This window comes from Ursus maritimus, unplaced genomic scaffold, assembly GCF_017311325.1.
Source record: "Ursus maritimus isolate PB19 unplaced genomic scaffold, ASM1731132v1 scaffold_30, whole genome shotgun sequence".
Lineage (NCBI taxonomy): Eukaryota > Metazoa > Chordata > Mammalia > Carnivora > Ursidae > Ursus > Ursus maritimus.
Genome location: NW_024425564.1, coordinates 10289188 through 10311240, shown reverse-complemented (window position 1 = coordinate 10311240; position 22053 = coordinate 10289188). Strand labels below are relative to the sequence as shown.

The 22053-nt window shown below is 43.5% G+C and overlaps 1 protein-coding gene across 3 annotated transcripts in view; it reads left to right on the top strand.

Moving 5' to 3' along the window:
* CARMIL1 (capping protein regulator and myosin 1 linker 1) overlaps positions 1-22053 on the top strand; it is a 303770-nt gene that overhangs the window by 201417 nt on the left and 80300 nt on the right. For all 3 annotated transcript variants that reach the window (XM_040644903.1, XM_040644902.1, XM_040644900.1), the window contains exons 23-26: positions 2427-2520; positions 9592-9690; positions 18625-18753; positions 19452-19583. In XM_040644903.1, the coding sequence (XP_040500837.1) occupies positions 2427-2520; positions 9592-9690; positions 18625-18753; positions 19452-19583 (454 nt within the window). The remainder of the gene's footprint in view (positions 1-2426; positions 2521-9591; positions 9691-18624; positions 18754-19451; positions 19584-22053) is intronic.

The window sequence follows — 22053 nt, the reverse complement described above, 5'->3', positions numbered from 1 at the left end:
GCCACACGATGGTCACCGGGCTCTTCCTTGTGGTTTCACATTCTCTTTCCATCAGGTCTTGCCTTTTTTTGCACATGATGACAACTTTGAATACAGTGGAGAGAAGAAAGCTGAGCTCCAGAAAATAAAACTGAAATTGAGGGATGGCAGTCTAACTTGTCTCATTACTGTCAAAGGCTTTCTTTATTACCATAGTAACTAGAGCCTGCAATTATGGTTCATTGTCAAATTTATTTTCCTGGTAAACAAGAGGAGGCAGTAACAGAAAGTTGGCTGGAAGAAACGCTAGAACCGGGTTCTTTCGGAGCTCTTCCGTCCTCGTATTGTATTCTGAAGGCAGAAAAAATCAAAGCAGATTTACAGCATTCGAAATGAGAGGTTACAAAATGTGGGTGGGGATTAAGGGGCTAGTAGCATAGAAGCTGGTCCCCCGGGGAAGGGATTGGGGAGTGCTCATTATTGGTGTTTTCTCCCAGATTTCCCCTCATGCACAAGGCCTCCTAGGTGGAGCTCTCATGCCTAGCAAGGTATCACAGATAAAACCCTAGGCCTGGAAAGAAGAGCCCTCCATTCAGTCCCTGGCTCTATCACCAGCAAGCCTATCCTCTTGAGCAAAGCACTGCACCTTTCCGATTAATTCTTCTTTTATAGAGTGAGAAAGAGTAAATTATCTCTAAGTGGCTTCCAGTTCTAAATCCCAGGGTTCTGACTCAGCCAGGAGGTCATGATGGCTGCCCCCACAGACCGTCACTAAATATGGATAAGGCCACTCGCTCCACCTCTCCCTGGAGCCTTCCGCCTGTAATTACTCCCATTGCACCAGGAAACCTTCGAATGGAAACATTTGTTTACAAATAGCTACATATAGGTGCGAACAGCACGGTTGCCTCTGCTGTAGACTGCCAGCAGCCCACATTGGTCTTTGTGGGAAGCCAAGAGCCTGCACACCCAGTACTCAACATTTCCAGATCCATGGTAGGGCTCCCCGGCTTACAGTCTGTTATGTACGCTGTGCTCCATGGTGCCAGTGGCCCAAAATCACATTTGGTTTAAGTAAAGTACGCCGGTCCGCAGCGTGATCACCGTTGGATGAGGCCAAGGGAAATCCGCATGGCTGCAAAAGAGGTGCACGTCTCTTCGTTTCAGTTGGCTGGCTCTTCTGAGACCAAACAAAAGCAATTCTGCTCAAACAAAGCCAAGGTAAAAACCGAGGTCATGGAAATAGCAGCCTTTTTCTTTGCATGTTAGTTGGCATTAAACCACCCTTAAGTCGGACTGAAAGACTTTTTTTTCCATTAGATAACGCACGTACAGATGACCGCTGTTATTAAGATGGTTGCTTTTTTTTTTTTTTAATTCGTTCTTCATGATTAGAACCTTACTTGGGGAATTTGTTGTTAATTTACTCTTCTAGTAGAAGTCCTCTCATGTCCACAAGAATCACACCGTGAATGTGGCTTAGTGTTTACAAGGCTGCCGACTGCGGGATCCCAGTGCGCTAGGGGACCCCACTTGTCACCGTGTGGCTCAAAAGGTCATTCTTCCTGAGTGTCATGCGGCAGCAAAGGGCACATGGGCTTGGGGTGGGAGAGAGGAGGCATCTCCAAGGCGAGTGTGCAGTCTGGGAGCAGGTGCCAGGGGCGGGATCCCAGGCCAGGGTGTAGATTCAGAGTTCCGTGCTGTTTGCCACGCACAAGATGACTCGCCTTGCCCTCCTGCATCTCACCAGCTGCTCCGCAGCAGGGAGATAATACAGGACACAGTTTTCCACCAGTTGCTTCACTGGGAGCCGAGAGCTGGTGGACGAGGGCTGTGTGTGAGAACGGACCACGAGGGCCTGCCGAGGTCAAGGTGCTGAGCCAGGCGGGAACCCCGGGCAAAGCAGCTTTTCTAAAGACAGTGGCCGCTCCAGGGCCTCCTTGTGGAAAGAGGCGCAGAGCCTGAACGGACTGTTTTTGTGGGTGCTCCTGCCCTTGCTTTGCGAGCAGATGTTTTGGTTGCATTTTCTAGTTTTCCTCTCTGGGTCTGGGCCTGGCTGTCACACGTAGTCACTGTGGGGCTCCAGGGACGTCCAGATCCATTGGGGACTAAAACTCAAGTAGCAGGCGGATGCTGGACTTCCCTCCAAACTTTCTCTCGGTCCAGCTTTCCGCTCCCAGTTTGAAAATCTGGATTTGAAAACAACAAAACCAGATGCCTTCCAGTCGTGGGGCCATTAGAAGACAGCACGGGCTGCCGCGGGTGCCTGGGGTCCTGCACGCGTGTGCACTGGGGAAAGCAGACCTGTCGTCTAGGGGCCCTCAGATAGGCTGTGAGTTTCGAATTCTCTAAGACATGCTGGCAGCTGTCTCTGGATTTTAAACAGGGTGCTGAGTAAGGGAGTAGGATGTTATTTTTAAATAAACATTACTTTCTCCTTTTTCTAGGAACTATACATTGAGATTTATGCCGATCCCTATGTATGATGCTTCTCAAGCCCTAAAAACAAACCCTGAGAAAACAGAAGAGGCTCTGCAAAAGGTACCGGAGAACCAGGAGCTTCATCATCATGAGCTCACGTTTGAACTGCGTTTTGTTAGTAATAATTCTGAACATATGAACAGGACTTTGCATTTTCTAAAGCCTTTCTCACATGAGCTTGTATTCTTGTGATCACAACCGGCATAATGTGTGACTGGGGAGGAATAACATAAGAAAGACGAAAACTGGGGGCATCTGGGTGGCTCAGTCAGTTAAGTGTCTGCCTTCAGCTCAAGTCATGATCTCAGGGTCCCGGAATCGAGCCCGGCGTGGGCCTCCCTGCTCAGTGGGGAATCTGCTTCTTTCTCTCCCTCTGCCTCTCCCCGGATCGTTTTCTCTCGCTCTCTCTGTCAAATAAATAAAAAATGTTAAAAAAAAAGAAGAGGAAGAAAACTTGTCATGAAGTTAAGTGGAATAACATTCTTATGCTATCAGCATGCCAGCACTTCCGCCCAGAGAGCTTCTTGTTCACCCTTCAGAGAATGTGTGCAAGGGAATGTCAGCTAGCACGACCTTTAACCTCAGCAGCTAAAACCTTCTTTTCTTTTCTTTCTTTCTTTTTTTTTTTTAAAGATTTATTTAAGAGAGAGAGAACAGGAGGGAGGTCAAAGGGAGAGGGAGAGAGAGACTCTCAAGCAGACTCCCCACTGAGCAGGGAGCCCGACATGGGGCTCGACCCAGGCCCCTGAGATCATGACCTGAGCTGAAATTGAGTTTAATGCTTAACCGACCGAACCACCCAGGTGCCCCACTTCCCTTCTTCTCTTATCAAGAAATGTAGGATATGGATGAGGTCTCCTTTTACCATCTTTGTTTATAGATGTGTCTAATTCCACACCCATTCCCACCTCCTTTCTGGCAACCCCAGAGGATGACGGGGATCTCCCCCTTCAAAGTCGCCCCATCCGTGGTGCCCGTGACTGCACCATCTCTGCCTGGGCTGGAAACTTGCCCGGAGAGGCATTCTCTTGCTCTGCCACATCTCCATCCTTCTCTTTCTATGGTTATGGTTACCTTTCTCGATTTTTAGATAGGCTCAAGGATTTCCCATCTGAAGAAGCCTACTCCATCTTTATTATGGGGGTAACTGGGGCATCTTTGAGATCTTTCCTCCCTCTTCGTTCTCCCATCTGGTGGGGCCAGCCAGCCTCCCACGCTTGACTTTTCTTTCCCACGTCTTCCAGAGCCATGCCATCATCAAGCATACAGATACTACAGCATAAACCTCTTCTTTAGCTCTGTTCCGCCTTCTTCCTCTCACGGAGGCCTTTCTTTAAGCCTCATCATTGCTCAGCGGGATTGTTTGTTTTCTTTGTTGCAGTCAAAAAGAGCCATCTTCTTTCACAGCAGATTTAAACACAATAACATGTTCAGCCCACCTCTCTCCATTCCATCCCCGCCCCCCAGTGGCTTTAAGAGCAGAACCTCCTTTCCTCGAATTGGCATAAAATTCTACCCCAGATCCGCCCCCATCCACTGCCACATTCATCTCGTACCAACCCTACCTCTTTGCTTTGCTCTACTTCAGGGAACTTGTTAGAGATGTGAATTCTTGGGTCTCAGAAATGGGGGTGGAACTCAGCCAATCTGTGTTTTTACAAACTCTCCTGGTGGCTGCAAATTTGGGACTCACTGCTCTGGTCTAGAGGACACTCGTGGTTTCCCCACTACCTACCATGTGTGTTGTCGAGGCTGGAGGCAAGTGTCAGGTCATGTGGAAGACTTCCCAGAACCCTTTTCCTCCCTCTGAGAACTTCTCAGAAGTTCCTGTGCTTGTCTCTGTCACTGGCCTTGTGACATCATTTAAGTTACCTGAGTCCATATATTTTTTTCTCTCAGTGAGCGTGAGCTCCTTGAAGGCAGAGCCTATGTATTTTTCATCTTTTTGGATGTTCAGCAGCTGGCACACTGCCTGGCGTGCCTGCTTGGATGCTCCTTAGACTTGGTTGAATAAAAGGGAATAAGGTAGGGGGTGAGGGATTGATGTGGCAACGGAAATCACCTGAGGTTTGTGTTCAGGAGATCTGACTAGGGGGTCTGGGTGGCTCAGTCAGTGAAGCGTCTGCCTTCGGCTCAGGTCATGATCCCGGGGTTCTGGGGTTGAGCCCCGCATTGGGCTCCCTGCTCAGCAGAGAGCGTGCTTCTCCCTTTCCCTCTGCTGCTCTCCCTGCTTGTGCTCTCTGTCTCTGTGTCAAATAAATTAAAAAAATCTTCAAAAAAAAGAAAAGATCTGACTAAATCAAACTCTTTTCAAGTTTGTCATTTCCCTAAGTTACTTAGTTCTTCTGAACTTTGGTTTCTTCATCTGTATAAAACATACGTCTAGACAGGAACTGTGTTTAGCTGACATGTAACACACAGTTCGTGCTGGGTGCCTGGCACTATTATAAATGCTTGACATAAATTAACACTGGTAATCTGTAAAATAAATCCATGAGATAAGTTTGTTATATCCCCGTTCTGCACATGACAAAACTGAAGGATGGGACAACCAGGTAATCTGCCTGTGGTGCCCGGGGACCAAACCCGTTAGTACATGTGAGAAACAGTTTGTAAACCACAAAGCAACCTAAAAATGTCAGACATCTTTATATTTTCCCACAGTATATTATCAACTTGTAACAAAAGACAGATCCTAGGGACACCAGGTTTCTGGTTTAGATTTGACAGGTCAAGGGTTTGGTACTGATCACTCCCATCTTCACAACAAGAAAAAGCTGAGCAGACAGAAATTGGTGACTCTTCTCAGACCCACCAGAGAACTGAGGCAAAAGCAAAACAGACTGTCACCCTGGAAACTGGACAGATGGGAATTCAGAGAATCACAGTGAATCTAAGCCAAGGTCGGGGCCAGGGCCAGTAGCTAATGGGGCCAGTAACTCAGAGGAATGTTTAACCAGTAACTGAGGAATTGTTGGAGGCTTACTGTGGACTAGTTTACGAGTTAAAAACTCCTAGGGGCCCAGTCTTAGCAAGGTCCTGACCCCTTCATGGGCTTCACCTCCAAGAGCCCCATCAAGTTACCACAGGAAAGATTGGAGAAAAATCCTCTTGTGTTTCTGGTAGGGGGAAGGGAACAAGTCACCATTCTGAAATACACCTGGAGCATTCTGTTGTCTATAACAGAGGCTCGTACTCAAGGGAAACTGCTCTACCAGAGCCTTATCTGACCTAGCGGAAGACAGACAATCCCAGCCTTCCTGTTTCACAGAGGGAAGGGGAAAAAAAGGCCAAGAAATACTTTGGCAGGTCACAGCCCAGGGACTCAGGCCCACTAAATAAAACCTAAATTTAATCATTAGGTTATAGAATTATTCCCCTCCCTAACATCTTACTACCACATCAAGTGTAATAACAGCAGATTACAAATGAACAAAGCTGTAAGACACTCTATTTAAGAAGGGGTTTCTAGGGAAACCCCAGAGCAACCAGGGGGATAAGGACAAGGACATGGGAAGAAATTAAAGTCTTTTTAATTTCGAAGCATTCAGCATAATCCAGCTTCTAGCCAGATTAACATAAAATTGCACATTACAAGCCTGATTACCTCAGTTCCTATTACCAGATACATCCATATCCAGTTTTCAACAACAACAAAATGAATAAAAAATATAAGACATGCTAAAAGGCAAGGAAAAAAAAAACGCATTATGAATAGACAAAGCAAACATCAGAGCCAGACTCAGATACGACCCAGATTTTGGAATTAACAGAGAATTTAAAATAACTGATTAGTATATTGAAGGCTCTAATGGAAAAAGTAAAAAATATGCAAGAACAGATGCTTAATGTAAGCAGAGAGAAACTCTAAGAAAAAAATCGAAAGGAAATACTAGAGATCAGAAACACTGTAACGGAAATGAAAAATGCCTTTTATGAGCTCATCAGTGGACTGGACACAGCTAAGGAAAGAATCATTGAGCCTGACGATAGGTCAGTAGAAACTTCCCATTGAAAAGCGAAGAGAAAAAAAAGGAATGAAGGACAAAACCAGAGCAGAATATCCCCAAACTGTGGGACAGTTACAAAAGATAGAGCATCCATACAGTGGGAATGCCAGAGAGAGAAGAAAGACAAGGGAACAGAAGAAAGAGTTGAAATATTAATGACTGAGAATTTTCCACATTTAGTGATAGACACTGCACCACAGTTTAAGGGATCGCAGAGAACACCAAGTAAGATAAATACCCAAAAAATCTGCATGTAGGCATATCATATTTAAACTGCAGAAAACCAAAGATAAAGAGAAAATCTTGAAAGAAGCCAGAGGGTTGGGGGGGGGGACGACCACGTTACATACTGAGAAATAAGGATAAGAATTATAACAGACTTTGGGTCAGAAATCATACAAGCAAGAAGAAAGTAGAGTGAAATATTTAAAGTGTCAAAAGAAAAAAATCCAGCAGCCTAGAATTCTGTATCTAGCGAAATCTTTCTTCAAAAGTAAAGGAGAGGGAGCCTGGGTGGCTCAGTCAGTTGAGCATCCGACTCTTGATTTTCGCTCAGGTCATGATCTCAGGGTCGTGAGACTGAGCCCTGTGTCAGGCTCTGTGCTCAGCATGGAGTCTGCTTGGGACTCTCTCTCTCCCCCTCCCTCTGCCTCCCCCCACTCTCTCTCTCAAATAAATAAACAAATCTTAAAAAAAAGTAAAGGAGAAATCAAAACATGCAAAGATAGCATGTTACGAGGGGGAAGAAGGAGAAATCGGTGGTAGTGTCTTACGAGGAACCTACACTACTTGCAAAACGGTGCAGCATTCTGTGGAAGTGGACTTGTATATTGCAAACACTAGGATAACCACTAAAAAAATTTTAAAAGAAGTGTAGTTAATATACTAAGGAAGGAGAGAATAGTGTAATCGTATACAATACCTAAAATCAGAGAAAGCAGAAAAAGAGGGGAAAATAAAAGAAACAGAAGAAATGCCTTATCTGCAAATATGTTGATTGTAAAATTTCTGTTTTTTAAATGAAAAATTGGTGACTTTAAAGCTGATATTTATCATTTTTTTCTATAATACTTACTATACTCTTACATATTAAAGATTTCATTTTAACAGAACTCTATTCCCTGGAAGAAATACGCTCTTTAATTCTACTCTACTAAAGAACAACATTGTGATTCTGTAACTCAATCTTTAGAATTTTTTTTTTTAATATAAGATTCCTAGGTTGAAATACAGGTCTTTTTGCCTTTTATGCTGCTGCTGTTTTCAGCAGTGAGAGTGAAGGTGTCGATAGGCTCTAGATGGCCTTCCAGGTCACTGCTGCCCAGGGGGACTGGCAAACATGGTAATGACACTTTGCCCTTTCCCTCCGAGTTGGCCTCAGTCAGGCCCTCCATCCTCAGCCTGTAGGAGGTAGGGTCTGTGTCCTTGGTCTGGAATGGTGCAGGGAAGGAAGGCTTATCCTGCTAATCCAAGATGTGAATACTTTCAGTGGTGATGTGTCCGTGGTTGGTATTAAAGGCACTGAAACGTTGTTATTCTTCCTTCTCTTTGCACTGACTTTTAGAAATGAGCTTTGAATGTATTTTTTTTTCCTAAAAAAATCTCCCTCCAGGCTTAGTCTATACAGCACCATCGGTGCCCCTGGGGAAGGTATGCAGATCCATGGGCCAGCCTTGGGGGGATGGCCTGTACCTGAGCCGAGTCTCTTGTAGAAGCCGCTCTCACAACTGACCCCCAGACAGTGCTTAATGAGACCAAATGTAAAAGGACAAGTAACAGAGCAGAAGTACCCAAAGCTGGGTGTCAGTGTGTGCATGTTATATTTCAGGGAAGAATCTTTTATTTTTTTGGCAAAAACGTTTTCCATTGATGGTAATGTCAACTTGGAAAGAGGTGACTTTTTGGGAAGCAGCAAGAGAAAATTAATGTAATAAAATGTCATGGTCTTAATGTGTCACTTTAATGATGTTTCATTTCAGGGATCTCTTCATTTTTATAATTCCTTCATTTATGTTTAGTAGAAAGGTACATTTTGTTCTGCTTTATGGTTTCCAGGGATGATAGTAATTATAGTCTGTATTTTAATTGTCTCTAATTGGTATTAAGTAATAGTCATTTTAGCATATGGAAAATTAAAATGAAAATGTAATAATACCGAGAGCCTCACAGTTATTAGAAGTTCTTAACCAGGGAACTACAGTGACAAATTAAAAACCAAACAGTTAAGTGGTATTAATAAAAACAAACGAAAACAACAACTGAAAAAAAAACCCAGATGGTGCAATTACTGATCCCAAATCAATTCTTGCAGACATCTTCATACGCATCCATCAGTCCTACCACTTAACCCTGCAGTTCTTGTTCAATGTATACCCATTGCATATTCTTCTTAAACAGTTCATTTCAGTCTGGTTATCATTTGTATGTTTGAATTTTTAATAGAAGATAGTGTATAAAAATACAAACTGTCAGGTAACTTCAAGTGTTCTTATTTTCTGTGGAAATCCGTTTTCTTATCTTCTCTGCTTTTGCTAAAATCAGTCTAGTTTTTGAGATAATATGGAAACCTCATGAATTAATGAAACTAGTATATGTCTTTGAGTTGTACCAGCCTGTTGTCTTCAAATTTTGTACCTATTTTCTCCTTTTTTTTTTTGTCCCTTAAAATAGAGTTTTCTCAGTGCCGGTAGATACTGCTGTCTCAAGGCTGAGAGTTTCAGAGGGTGCCATCCGTACACCTTGGGATATTTATTTAGCTTTGCAACCGTTGAGTGGTTAAAGACTCATGAGGGAGAGATTGTGGCTGTGTGCAAGAAAGCAGGGAGTCCCGGCATGGGGTCTCCAACCACGTGGGCACTTAAACCCTTGTTTATCTTTGTCAGCTACCGAGTCACATAAAATTACTCCCATGACCTGCGGGTTACATCTCTAACTCGCACACCAAGAGTGCATCACAGTGACAGCCGGCTTCCCGTCTCCTATGTCGTATGGGGTCAAGGCCCAGGCAGGAGTGTGAATCAGAGCTCTGGTTTCAAGTTCAGCACCTGGCTGTTTCACTTACCACTTCACCCTCTGCTGAGTCGAAATGTGTTCTTGAGACATCCATGTGCTTGCTTTTCAGATCGAAAACTATCTGCTCCGGAATCACGAGACCCGAAAATATCTGCAAGAGCAGGCCTACCGCCTACAGCAGGGCATCGTCACCAGCACGACGCAGCAGGTAGGAGCACACCACTCTCTCTGGCTCGCTCGCAAGGGCCACTTTTCAGAGCAGGGGACGCAGGATCTCTGTCCTCTGAATCATCCCCAATGGGACAGTAAGAACTGGTTTCTGAAGAGGATGACAAAGGGAAGTCGAATTTAGGGAAGTTGCAGGGTGAGGGAAATGTAGACTGATTCGAATGCTAAAAATGCGCTTTTAATCGCTGATGATTTTGTGCCTTTTAAGATTGTCAGTAAAGCATATTTGAGATTTCCGTGCAAATAGTAGGAACCGGTCATCCCTCAGATGAGAGAATCTGCGGGTGAGCCGATTTGCTACTTCGGGGATATTGTGTTTCTCTCTCTCCTCCCTCACACTCCTGTGAGTTTGAAACAAATCCCCAGATTCCTCAAAATAATAAGAATTTGTTGAATATTGGGGGTACTTGGGGGGCTCAGTTGGTTAAGTGTACGATTTTTTATTTCGGCTCAGGTCAGGATCTTAGGGGTGTGAGATCGAGCCCCGCCTCAGCTCCTCACTGAGCGTGGAAACTGCTTGAGATTCTTCCTCTCCTTTTGCCCCTCCCTGCTTGCGTTCTCTCTCTAAAATAAAAAAATTAAAATAAAAAAAAAAGAACTTGTTGAATATTAACACTTAAGTGCTAAAGGGACATTAAAGTGTTTTTCTTTTTTACTTAATTTCTCTTCTCTCTACCCAATGTTAGAGAAAAAAGGAATTATGATGATAAAAGAAATGTGGAATATTTTCTTCTGAAAGTATCAACCCAAACCAAGGATCATGATATTTGAGGAAATATATATCAAAGAAAGAGCAAGATAAACCAAAAACCTGACCTCAGATAATTCAGAGCACAGCCAAGGACTTTGAAAAATTTGTAATTAGTAGATTCCGTGGGACTTAGGGCATATTATAGCCATAAAATCGGAACAGGCTATTGAGCAGCAAGAGACATGCTTAGCAACTGCTGACATGGTCACTGTAAGATAGAGTTAAATAAGCTGATAGGGCACAAATTAAGCTGTTTCTCTGGAAGAAAAAGTAAAGGAAATCTTTATAACATGCAGTAAAAGGATGAAAAACTATGAAAGAAAAGTAAGTCAAAATGGTGAATAGATTAAAAATGACCAACAGCCTTCTGATAGGAACTTCAGAATTTAAAAGGAGAAAAAACAGCAGAAAACCGTTTCACATAAATCGTGGGGTGGCTGCGACGCACCGAAATTGATCCAAATGAATGGGCAGAAAAGCCACACCTAGACGTTGTCCTGCTCAGAACACCTACGAGAAAGAAAAAACAAAAATCTTTGAGTGCCAGAGGGAAGTAAAGGGCATCTTACAGGGGAACTAGAATCATTTCTTAGTGTCCATCCCAACTACTGGAAGCAAGTGAGGTGATGTCATCAATGATAGTTCAGAGGGGAATTTATTTGGGACCACGGATTCTTCACCTCGCCACTTCGTCAAACGGAGATGAGGACAGAATTAAAATGGGTCCAGACAGGGACTCAGAAATTTGACCCCCAAATTCCATATGCACAAAAAGTTCTTTGAGGGAATTCTCCAGCCTAACAATGAAAAATAAGAGAGTACGCAATATGAGGTGTGAATAAGAAACCGTAGCAGAAGTGAAATCCTGGAAGTCGCAAAAGCTGAAGGAAAGCTTTTAAAAATTGCCACTTCGGCCAGTCTGCTGGGAGCTGCAGGGTTAAAAGACACAGGATTACGTTTCTTTCTGGGGGGATCCCGTAGTCATAATTCTGGAACTGCATTTTAGTGGGTTTAAAATTTTAATATCAACTCAGACAAGAAGGGAAAACCTCATTATTGTTCCACTAAAAAATGTGAATGTTAGAAATCTTAATATAAAAGTATTGATACTAACTAAAATTAGAAATTGAAGAGGGAGAAGGTCGGGTGGGAGTGTTAAGTATGCTGAATTTTTAGTTTTTATTTTCTGGAATCAACCTCTTTTCTATTATTCATTCTTAAATCAAAAATACAGTTAACGCTACTGGAATTAAAATAATAACTTAGAAAAATACAAATGTAAGTCTACTATTTGTATTTCAAATGGAAGCCACCAGAAGAATTTAAAAAGCAGTGGGTTTCCAAAAGTGTTTATCTCAGCAGGGAGGCAGGGACTGGGAGGCAGAGTTGGTCAGTTGAGACCAGTTTTTTTTTAATGGTTTGAACAGTTTTCTTACCTTGTGCAAATGTCATTTTAATTTTTTGCCATTGCTTTTTCTTAAAAGAGAGTGAAAGAAAAACGTCCATAATAAAAGCATCGTGTAAAATATTCCAAGTAGGTAAAATTATCTGGAAGACGGCATTGGTTTGCATAGAGGTCTGTGAAAAGGTCTTCACCAGAATGTGCGGGAGGGTTGTATCAGGAGGGGTGATTTAGCTGAGTTTTATTCTCCTATACTTCACTGTGTTCTTTGAAACGTTTGCAGTAAATATGTATTCTTTGTAAAAGAAAAAGGAAAGCGATGTATATTGAGAAAAAGAAAAACAGTTATGCACATTGGTGAGGTAGCAGGGAGTTTTGAGAAAGAAAACAATATTTTGCCCTTACCAAGGCCTTAAAAATCTATTTTTTCCCCTGCAAGGGACTAATATTAGCTTAGTACTTTATGTTTTACTGTTATTTCCTGGTTTTAGTGGTGAACATTAAAAGCAACGAGAGTGCTGAAATCTTACATTGAACCTTTGCTTTGGGCTCCCCTACGAGCTGCCGTAACGCAGGCTTTTCTTAATACAACACCCTTCCAGCTTTCCCCTCACTCACAGGGGAGTTTGCCCATCCAAACACATTACGCAGCAGCCTTTAATGCTCAACCTTACAAGTAAGGTTCGTCTTCTCAACCTAGAGGACGTGGTACACAGGAGGCGTAGTGCGGGTGTTTAATTCTGCGTGGCTGACATCAGTCGGAATTATTTGAGTCATTATGTAGTACGTATATTGCCACCTTTTCTCTTTGGGGATTTCTTAGGACATTATGATTAGCAGTTTTCAGACTTTAATCGATTCAGTCACTTTAAGAGAGATTTATCTCCTTCTTATTGAAACTTCTTACCGAAGTTCCCAGAAATCTGAATACAGAAAGAACAGACCTTCTGTGACTAATGTCCCGGCCAGCTGCATGGCCAGTCATCATTCCCAGGTGACACTGAAGGTATTACAATGTTGTAATGAAACGATGACATCTCATAACTGCTCACGTCTTTCTTTGTTTAGGGAAGACCTCTGTAGGACTCTCCCTTGGCTTTCAGTCTATTCTTTTCCATCTTATAAACTCTCTTCATCAGGGGTCAGCAGACCTTTTCTGTAAAAACACAAATAGTAAATATTTTCTGCTTTGCAGGCTGTAAGGTCTCCAATAACTCAACTCCGCTGTTGGAGAGCGAAAGCTGTCATAGTCACTATGGACGTGAATGAGGTGGCTCTTCCAATAAAACTTTATTTATAAAAACAGGCCCAGACACACCCTCACCCACATGGTCTTGATTTCTTTTTTTTTTTTTTCCAGTCCTTTTTCCCATGTGTATTTTTTTTTACACTGAAGTAATAAAATATATGTACTTTGGGAAAAAAAGTAAAAACAGGCCGAGAATTGCCTGTGGTTTGTCAGACTCTGCTTTTCTCACTCTTAAAGTTTTCTGACCATTTAAAAAAAGGGAGAAGGAAGTTTTATTGCCTACAGCTATTTATCCAGCGCATTCTCTTCCCACCTCTCATGTAGTTTTAATACTTGCTTTCTTGACTTCTTCACTACCCTGTCACTTCGTAACCTTTCCCAATGTGTCCCCATCTGTACTGAAATGGCTCTCTCCATGGTCTCCTGGTCACCGAGTTCTGGGCTTTTTCTCCCTCTTCATCTGTTAATGAGAGGAGGCAGGATATGTAGCCGACCCAGATCGAAGGAGGGGCTCTGCTTTCTCTGTGGGTGTGAACTGATGTTAGTCACTTAAACCTGTTTCAGCCTTGGTTTCTTCCTCTGCGAAGTGGGGGAGATGACTCTGAAGATGCTGAGGGGATTCACTGAGATAAAGCATGGGAAGTACTTGGCTCGTCACCAATAAGCTGTTAATGTTTGTTGCTGTTATTAGTCTTACTGTCACAATTATCATCACGATTGACTATCTCATCTTTCCTAAGACTCACTGCTTTATTCATTGACAGTGTGCCATTTTGGATGTCTTTCTGCTGCTCTTGGGTCTTATCTGTCTCCTTTCCACATGACTCTTTACCCTTTTGTCTTCTAAATGCAGTTCTTTTTCTAAGTTTTGTACTTAGTGCTTATTTCCTTTAGCTATTTCATATACTCTAACCATTTTAATGCTCCAACTGTGGAGGACTCCTGGGTCTATCCCTGTTTTTTTCCAGCAAGTTTTATCTTGTCAACACTAGTTCAGCATTTCTGAGATAAGGGGTCACTAAGACGAAACTTGTCCCCTGGAACTCCTTATTTTACTATTTCTCTCAGTGGCATCATCATTCACTAAGGAGAGAACCCTTGGGGCCATCTTGGATGTCTCCTTTGCCATCGCCAGCCAGTGGTCACTGTGCCCACCCATTGACTTTCCAAGTGTCTTTGCAGTTGTTTTTTTTCCCCCCAATTCCATTGCCAGCTCTCTTGCTCAGGTGTTTTTATCAACTCACTCCTACGTCGTCTTTTAGAAGTACCATGGGAACCGGTGTATCCAGCTTGCATGTCTCCTGCTGTCTACAGTGCATGTCCTTTGCATCAGGCAGGGAAGCTGAGTCACCGAGAGTCCTATAGGGTGAGGATTCTTAGACCCTCATGGTGGTGGGAGGAGCTGGGGTCAGATGCCCCATGCCTCGTACACCCTGTTCCACGTCCTTAGCCTGTGCCTGGGTCTCACACTCTCTTGCCTTAGCCAGACTTTCCAGACCCATCTCCCACAATGAAGTGCCCTGTTCCTTATCAGGAAATAGGATTCGCAGGTGTCTGGATGTGCCATTGCTTATGTTTATTCTTTTGCTTAAAATTCCCTTCTACCTTCTCAACCTGTAGGAATCTTTCAGGACCCAGTTGAAAAGCCACCTTCGGCCTCAGCTAGATGGGATCTCTCCCTTGGCTGGAATCTTGTACAACTTGGTATCATTCCCATGTTCACTGAATACACACTTATAAGGGTCTGCTGGGGGGCAGGCACTGTTGTAGGAAGTGGAGTGGAGCTTTGGCAGGACAAACCGTGGGCGCCCTTGCGGATGTTATAGTTGGAGCACTCTCTAGCTTGTGTTAGTGTTCCTGTGAATATTTCTTTCCACTTCCAGGCTTTTAAGTTGCTTGGTGACAAAAGGTGTATCTTATTTGAGACTGTATCTCATTAGGTTTTAGGTGTTCCATCTATTTCTCTTTAATTGGATAAAGAAATTGACATGGAGAAAGATAGAATTTTCTGCATGTATGGTATTTGCTGGAACTGGGAATGGTTAGAACAGATGGAGAACAACCAAAGATGGCATTTATTACTAATACTTCTAAGTTCTGAACTTGGGTTTTATAACCCAGTATATTTGAAAAAGCCTAAGTGGTCACCAGTAAGTGTGACATGAGTTAATAGTATGATTTAGCTGCCAGAGAAGCCAGATTGACCTGTACTGCATTGGCAGAAGTATATTTGCTACAGTAAGGAAGGTGCCGGCCTTGTTCAACTTACTGATCCCCTCCTTCTGTGTTACGATCTGTTTTATTGAGGAGGGTGTATTTCATAAGGGTCCAAGATGGAAGAGACAATTCAGAAAAGGGGTGGGGAGGGGTTGGGGACCATAGGACTGTGAGTGAAGTAGAAGGGCAAGAGGACCAGGAGCGTGAAGCCTGAAGAAAAACGGATTAGGAAAGAGGAGATAGCCGTGTTCATACGTGTGCTAGACCGTCCGTGGAAGACAGCCTGCGATTGACCGTTCAGGGTCCTCGGGGGGAAGTCACGGGTCTGTCCCTTGGGACATGGGAAGACAGATTCGGACTCAACATAAAGATGACCGTGTCCAAGAAAGACAGGACGTTTCCTCGGAAGGACGCGAGCTGCTCAGACGGTGGCAGTTCTCAGCTTTTGCGGGCTGTGTGAGAAGAGTGCAATGCTGGGGCTCGAGGGCCCGTGCATGGGCCCAGATGAAGAGTGTGGGTGCTCTGAGGCGTGTGACGGGCCAGCCCAAGGGATGACAGTCTGCCGGCTTCCCATCTCCGTTCTTTCTCCCATCTGTGTGCCTTAGGAACTTCAGTATGAACTGGTAGTCAAAATCCTGATTTCTTGTTTTCAAAATTTTAAGCTTGCTCTCCGCGTGGTCATTCTGTGTCGTCGTCTGTGGTTAACTTCCCTGGGCCTTGAGCTGCTTGGTTGTAGAGCGTCTGGATGTGATCTGTTGGGCTGTTCTGAACCTCAGCGAGCATGTGTTCAGACGAACCGCTGAGACGTGGGAGGTTTATGTCTTATTTGAATGGAAGAACTGAATTTTTATGTTTCTCTTGGATGTAATTTTACAAGTTCTACTTAAAGAACGTGGTGTTGAGTTCATTGGAACTTGTCTCCTCGGTCACCGCCTCATGGCACACATTTCAGGTGTCTCTTTGAGCTCCCGGTTATTAAGGAGGACCAACTTCATCACGCCTCATCCGCATGCCTCTCAAGTGAGTCCCGTGTGGCCTCAGATGTCTGTCAGTTCCTGTCTTAGTATGCAGTTTATTTGTCTCTGGAAATTAAGTATTGCTTCTTTTATTTTTTTTTTATTATATTATGTTAGTCACCATACAGTACATCCCTGGTTTTTGATGTAAAGTTCGATGATTCATTAGTTGCGTATAACACCCAGTGCACCATGCAATACGTGCCCTCCTTACTGCCCATCACCAGCCTATCCCATTCCCCCATCCTCCTCCCCTCTGAAGCCCTCCGTTTGTTTCTCAGAGTCCATAGTCTCTCATGCTTCATTCCCCCTTCTGATTACCTCCCCTTTCTTTATCCCTTTCTTCCCCTACCGATTTTCCTAGTTCTTATGTTCCATAGATGAGAGAAATCATATGATAATTGTCTTTCTCTGCTTGACTTATTTCACTTAGCATAATATAATAAAAAAAAAAAAGAAGTTGTGGTCCATATATACAATGGAATATTACTCAGCTATCAGAAAGAACGAGTTCTCAACATTTGCTGCAACATGGACGCACTGGAGGAGATACTGCTAAGTGAAATAAGTATTGCTTCTTGGGAAAATCTGAGTTCTAGATGGCGCTTTGCTTCAGGAAGCACAGATCAATACAAGAGAAGAGTTAGAATTTACACCAGTAAAGATATTTTAAAACATATAGTTAGTTCTCTGCAAGACATTGTAAAAACACATCAAGTTAAGATGCTCGCTCCAGACAAGCTTAGATTTTAGTTAGAAGAATTGTTCATAGAACTGTTTCCCGTGGGGAGCTCTGCGTCCTTCCCTTCTATAACCTCAGGACATTTAATCGTAACAGGAGCTGTTCTTACTGTACATTAACGTTGACCTTAGTGAGCCTGCGTCCAAGGAATAGCTGCTGTGAGTGGTGTCACTTTACTGGCTTGTCTTCATAATGCACTAGAAAGGGAAATGGGGTAGATGTTGTGAGCCTGATTTTCTAGAGGAGAAGGGCAGGAGGGATGGGGATGCTGCCACTCTGTATTCAGACGGTAAGTCTCCTGAGCGCTGTGGCCAAGTTGCTGTCATTGCAGAATTTATGGGGGAAGGATGGCTGACTTTGGCTTCCTGTAGTTGTTAGATCAGATAATTCAAAATGGAGCGAATGTGAATTTAAATAAAAATATTACTAGATTTCCACCTCTGCCGAGTGAATGATCAGATGGGATGGGACTCTGGATATGTGAGGTCTCTGGAAGAATTAATAATTTTTTAAGAACATGAAATAGCCTGCAGTTCTGCTTGAAATACTGGAGAAACTTTGTAAACCGCACTGTTTATCTCTTTCTTTAGAATTCTTAGGTTTCTTCATGCTTCTCCGTACAAATGCAAATACAGAAGGACATAATCTTACCCGTCTGGAATATTTTTTGTATAGAGTAGTGATCTACCACTTCCCTCTGGGTTTCATGCTTAAGTCCATGGAGTAACTGAAAATGATTCAGATATAATTTACCTGGGAGAGGGGCTTTCACGGAATAGAAACTAAATGTTATCAACTTTATCATTGCCTATGTTACAGTAATAAAACCTCAACTTGCTTTTTTTGGGGGGGAGGCTTTTAATTTATGTGGGAAAGTACCTGATATAATTGAATTAGCTTTAAAAAGATTAATTTCCAGGCACCTGGGTGGCCCAGTTGGTGAAGCGTCTGCCTTCAGCTCAGGTCATGGTCCCAGGGTCCCTGCTCAGCAGGGAGTCTCCTTCTCCCTTTGCCTCTGCCGCTCCCCCTGCTTGTGCTCTCTCTCTCTAATAAATAAATAAAATCTTTAAAAACATTAATTTCCAGGGATGTTGCGATTCTGTAATATTGAGACCAACTGGCTGTGGGTTCCATCTGGTCATGTCAGCTGTGGAGAAATTACACCGTTCATTTCTCTGTTTCCTCAGTATCTAGCGCTATGTCTGACACAGAGGGTACTCAATGAAATGAGTTACTATCTAGTGAAATGTCACAGAGTCGCCACGAAATTCTGAACCGTCCAGAGTACGCACTTTTGTTCTATGTGCTGCATTTCCTAAGGCAGGAAAAGGGATGGACGTCCCTGAGATGTTTTACTGGCGTCAACGTTGCTGAAGGCTGCCGATATGAACAGATAAATTAATAACTGGCTACAAGCTACCTTCTCGAATGTTGCAGTTAGGAGATGTTTTTGTCCTCACTCATTCCGTGTTTTCTTCTGTCTGAACTTGGCCGTGCTGCCTTGGATGCCTGCCGTCATCGTCCCGGCACGGAGCAGATGATTGACAGGATATGTGTGAAAGTACAGGACCATCTCAACTCTTTACGAAATTGTGCGGGAGACGCTGTCCAGGAAGACTTAAAGTCAGCAGAGAGGCTCATGCGTGATGCGAAGAACTCTAAAACGGTGCGTTTCACTTCAGGCTACGTGAGACTCTTATGTAGTAAAAATCTTTAAACTTCAATTCTAGAAACTAGTTCCAACTTTCTTTAGCCTGCTACCCAATGTCCAGGGGACTAACAGTGGCAGAGTGAACGGAGTTCCTCTTTGCCTCCTTTCTGTTCCCCGGGCTAATTACTGGTCATCAAAATACAGAATAAAAAGTAGGGGCCCATGTGGTGACATGGGATGTCGTCGGGTCCTGAAGAGCTGAGAGGTAGAGTTGGAGTTTACATGAGAGGCAGATCACTTTAAATTATTCTACTTCTAAGCTGATAGCCTGAAACTCCCCTCTGTCACCTCTAGAAGGAAGCTTCTTTCAATTAGAATTTGGCCCCCAAAGTGTGACTTCATGGAGAAGGGACTAACGGGGTTCAGAGAACCTGGGCCGGGGCCTGGCTCTACTCTTGGTCACACAGCCCTTGAGTGTCTTGAGTGGGAGGGCCCTGAGCACCAGACAGATACCTTCATACCCCAGACAAGAAGACATCAGGGGGCATGGAGCTCATACGCTGGTCCTGAGCCCCCGTTTATTAATCTGTATAAGGAGCCTTTGATCGAGGACAGGGTCTCTCTAATAATATGTCTTACCCTTTCCACCAACTCTGCAGTGTCGTCAGTGCTTATTTAAATAGTTACGGGGAGGGTATTTATTTTTATTCCAGTTGTTACCAAACCTGTACCACGTCGGCGGTGCGTCTTGGCCGGGAGCCGGTGGCTTGTTGTCCGGTCCAATTCAAGAGACCCTGGAATCAATGGCTGGAGAAGTGACAAGAGTTGTAGATGAACAACTGAAGGTTTGTGGAGTTTCTGTTATTTTGTGAAATGAAATCATTATGACAACTACGTGTGAGAGCTTTTCCTACCACAGCGTGTCTGTGTGTGCACACATCTGCACACGTGCTCTGGTAGGAAAGAGTGAATACTGCGTCTCTTCTAGCTTTGTTTATAAGTGTGGGAATAACTTCTTACCTAATGAGACCAACTAAAACCTAGAAAATTTGATGGTGAATCTCTAAATACACTTCACAAGTTGCCATTGATAAGGGAATGGTGGATTTCTACTTACAAGGCAGGAACAGAAGTCTGCTTTAGGAAAAAATATCTTCTGGCATGACTTAGAGATTTAGAGAATGGCCAGGAGTCCGCGAGCTGCGTTTACAGTGCCCACGAGCTCCTGCTATGGAGAGTCTCCCGCTAGCTGGATAGGTAACAGTCCTTATAAGAAGCTGGTTGAAAGACAAGGATAGGGATTTAGAGGAAGTAAAAAAGGCACCCAAAGTGGCAGAGACTTGTCCACAGGCTCCCTGGCTGGAAAAAAAAAGTCTTTGAAATGTAACCTAAGACTAGATTTTTCTTAAGGTAACTTTAAAACACAACTACACAGAGAAGTTGTCCCTTCAGAAGGTTGTTCTCATTTCTCATCTGCCTGTTCAAGGATGCCTTAAAAAAACCTTGTCTAAATTTCTGTAATTATTTGGTCTGTTTTCTTCTGAGACTGAAATTGCTTCAGCTCACAGGGATTTGATGTGGGACTCAGTAATAACTTCGCAACATGCTAATTACTCTGCTTGTAAATTAAATTAATGAGGGAGAAAATGTTGTGGATTATGTAGGAATTTAAGCCCCTCTTGTCTTCCTGTGCTTGTAATGCAGAGAGACTCTTGCACGTTGTCTTTATTTTGTTTAACGTGGGTATTTTGCATCCATTCTGAGTAGAGACAAAGGGGCAGAAAGAGGATGGGCTGGTTGGTACAGAGTTCTGCCAGATCATTTGTTACCTAATGGCACTTGTTTTATCCTCCAGGAAGGATACAGTATGTAGGAAGGATACTATCTTTGTTGCTATTTATTTCTCACTTAGAAAATGAAACTTAGTCTGTGAAGCATTAAACAATACTAATGAGTATAAAAGAAAGGAAAGTAAAAAATCACTTGAAATCCCAGAGATAGCATCATTCTTAATATTTTAGTGAGTTTCCAAACGTTCTGTGTCTATACACACGATGGTACATGTATGTGTTTATACTATGATACTTCTTATACTCGGTCCAGTGTCTGAATATGCTTCAAGATAAGTGAATAATCACCACCATTTTAATGGCTACATAGTAGCTCATTATATGGCTCTGTGTATTTGGAAACCTCTGCCCACCTGTGTCTCTCCTCTGCTTTCATGCAGAACACTTAGCTTTTGACACTTCTGGTCACCAGATGTGTGGGAGGTTCCCGTCCAAGCAATTCTCTGGGACACCAGCTGGGTGTCCGACAACTCAGTTCTGACACTATCGCCCTGGAGAAGGTTCAGACCCCCCAGGTTGAGAGTTCATTCTCACAAGATGCCCCCCACCCCTACTTCAGATGCCAGCGGCAGGTCTGGGTTGCCACCTGTGATTCTGACTGATGGGCTGTGCGATTAAATCAGAGGTTCCCTCGACACCCTGCTCAGGTGCGATTGATTGACTAAAGCGGCTCGCAGATGTCAAGGAAACACGTTCACTGCTTTGTGAGAGGATGTGATAAAGGGTGCAGATGAACACCCCAGTGGAGGACGTGTACAGGGCAAGGTCTGTGGGGGGGCGTGGAGCTTCCTGTCCTAGAGCCTCCCCCCCCCCCCCCACCACGCCTTCACCAGTCTGGAGGCTTCATCTTGTCCTTGTCACTGATCGTTAACTCCATCTTCAGCCCTTCTTCCTTCTCAAGACAATGGGGAGTGGGGCTGAAAATTCCAACCTTCTGATCATGGTTTGGTTTTTCAGTGACCTGCCCCCAACCAGGAACCATTCAGAAGCCCACCCAGCGTCACCTTCTTAGAACAAAAGACACTCCTAGCACCCAGGATCTTACGAGGGTTTTAGGAGCCCTAGGTCAGGAATCAGGGTCACAGACAAAATTTTAGAACAAAAGATGCTTCTAGTGTTTTCTCTCAATTAGGAAATTACAAGGGTCTCAGGAGCTCTGTGCCAGGAACCAGGGCCAGAGACCAATACATATTTTCTGTTACCTCACAGCCAGCATTATTTATGGTCTCATTTCTGATTAATCCAGTTAAGGTAAATGCCTGTAACTGGCCCATTTCTAGGTCGAATGGTACCGTTCATACTTGGGTCTACATTTGCGGACTGTTCGGTGCAGACAATTGCCGCCCCTCACCAATACTAGTGTATTCATCTGTTCATGTTTGTCAGGATAGAGGATTGGAAAAATCTCATTTGGTCTTTGGGTTTTTTGTTTTAATAGCCAGTATAAGTCAAGTAATTTTATTAC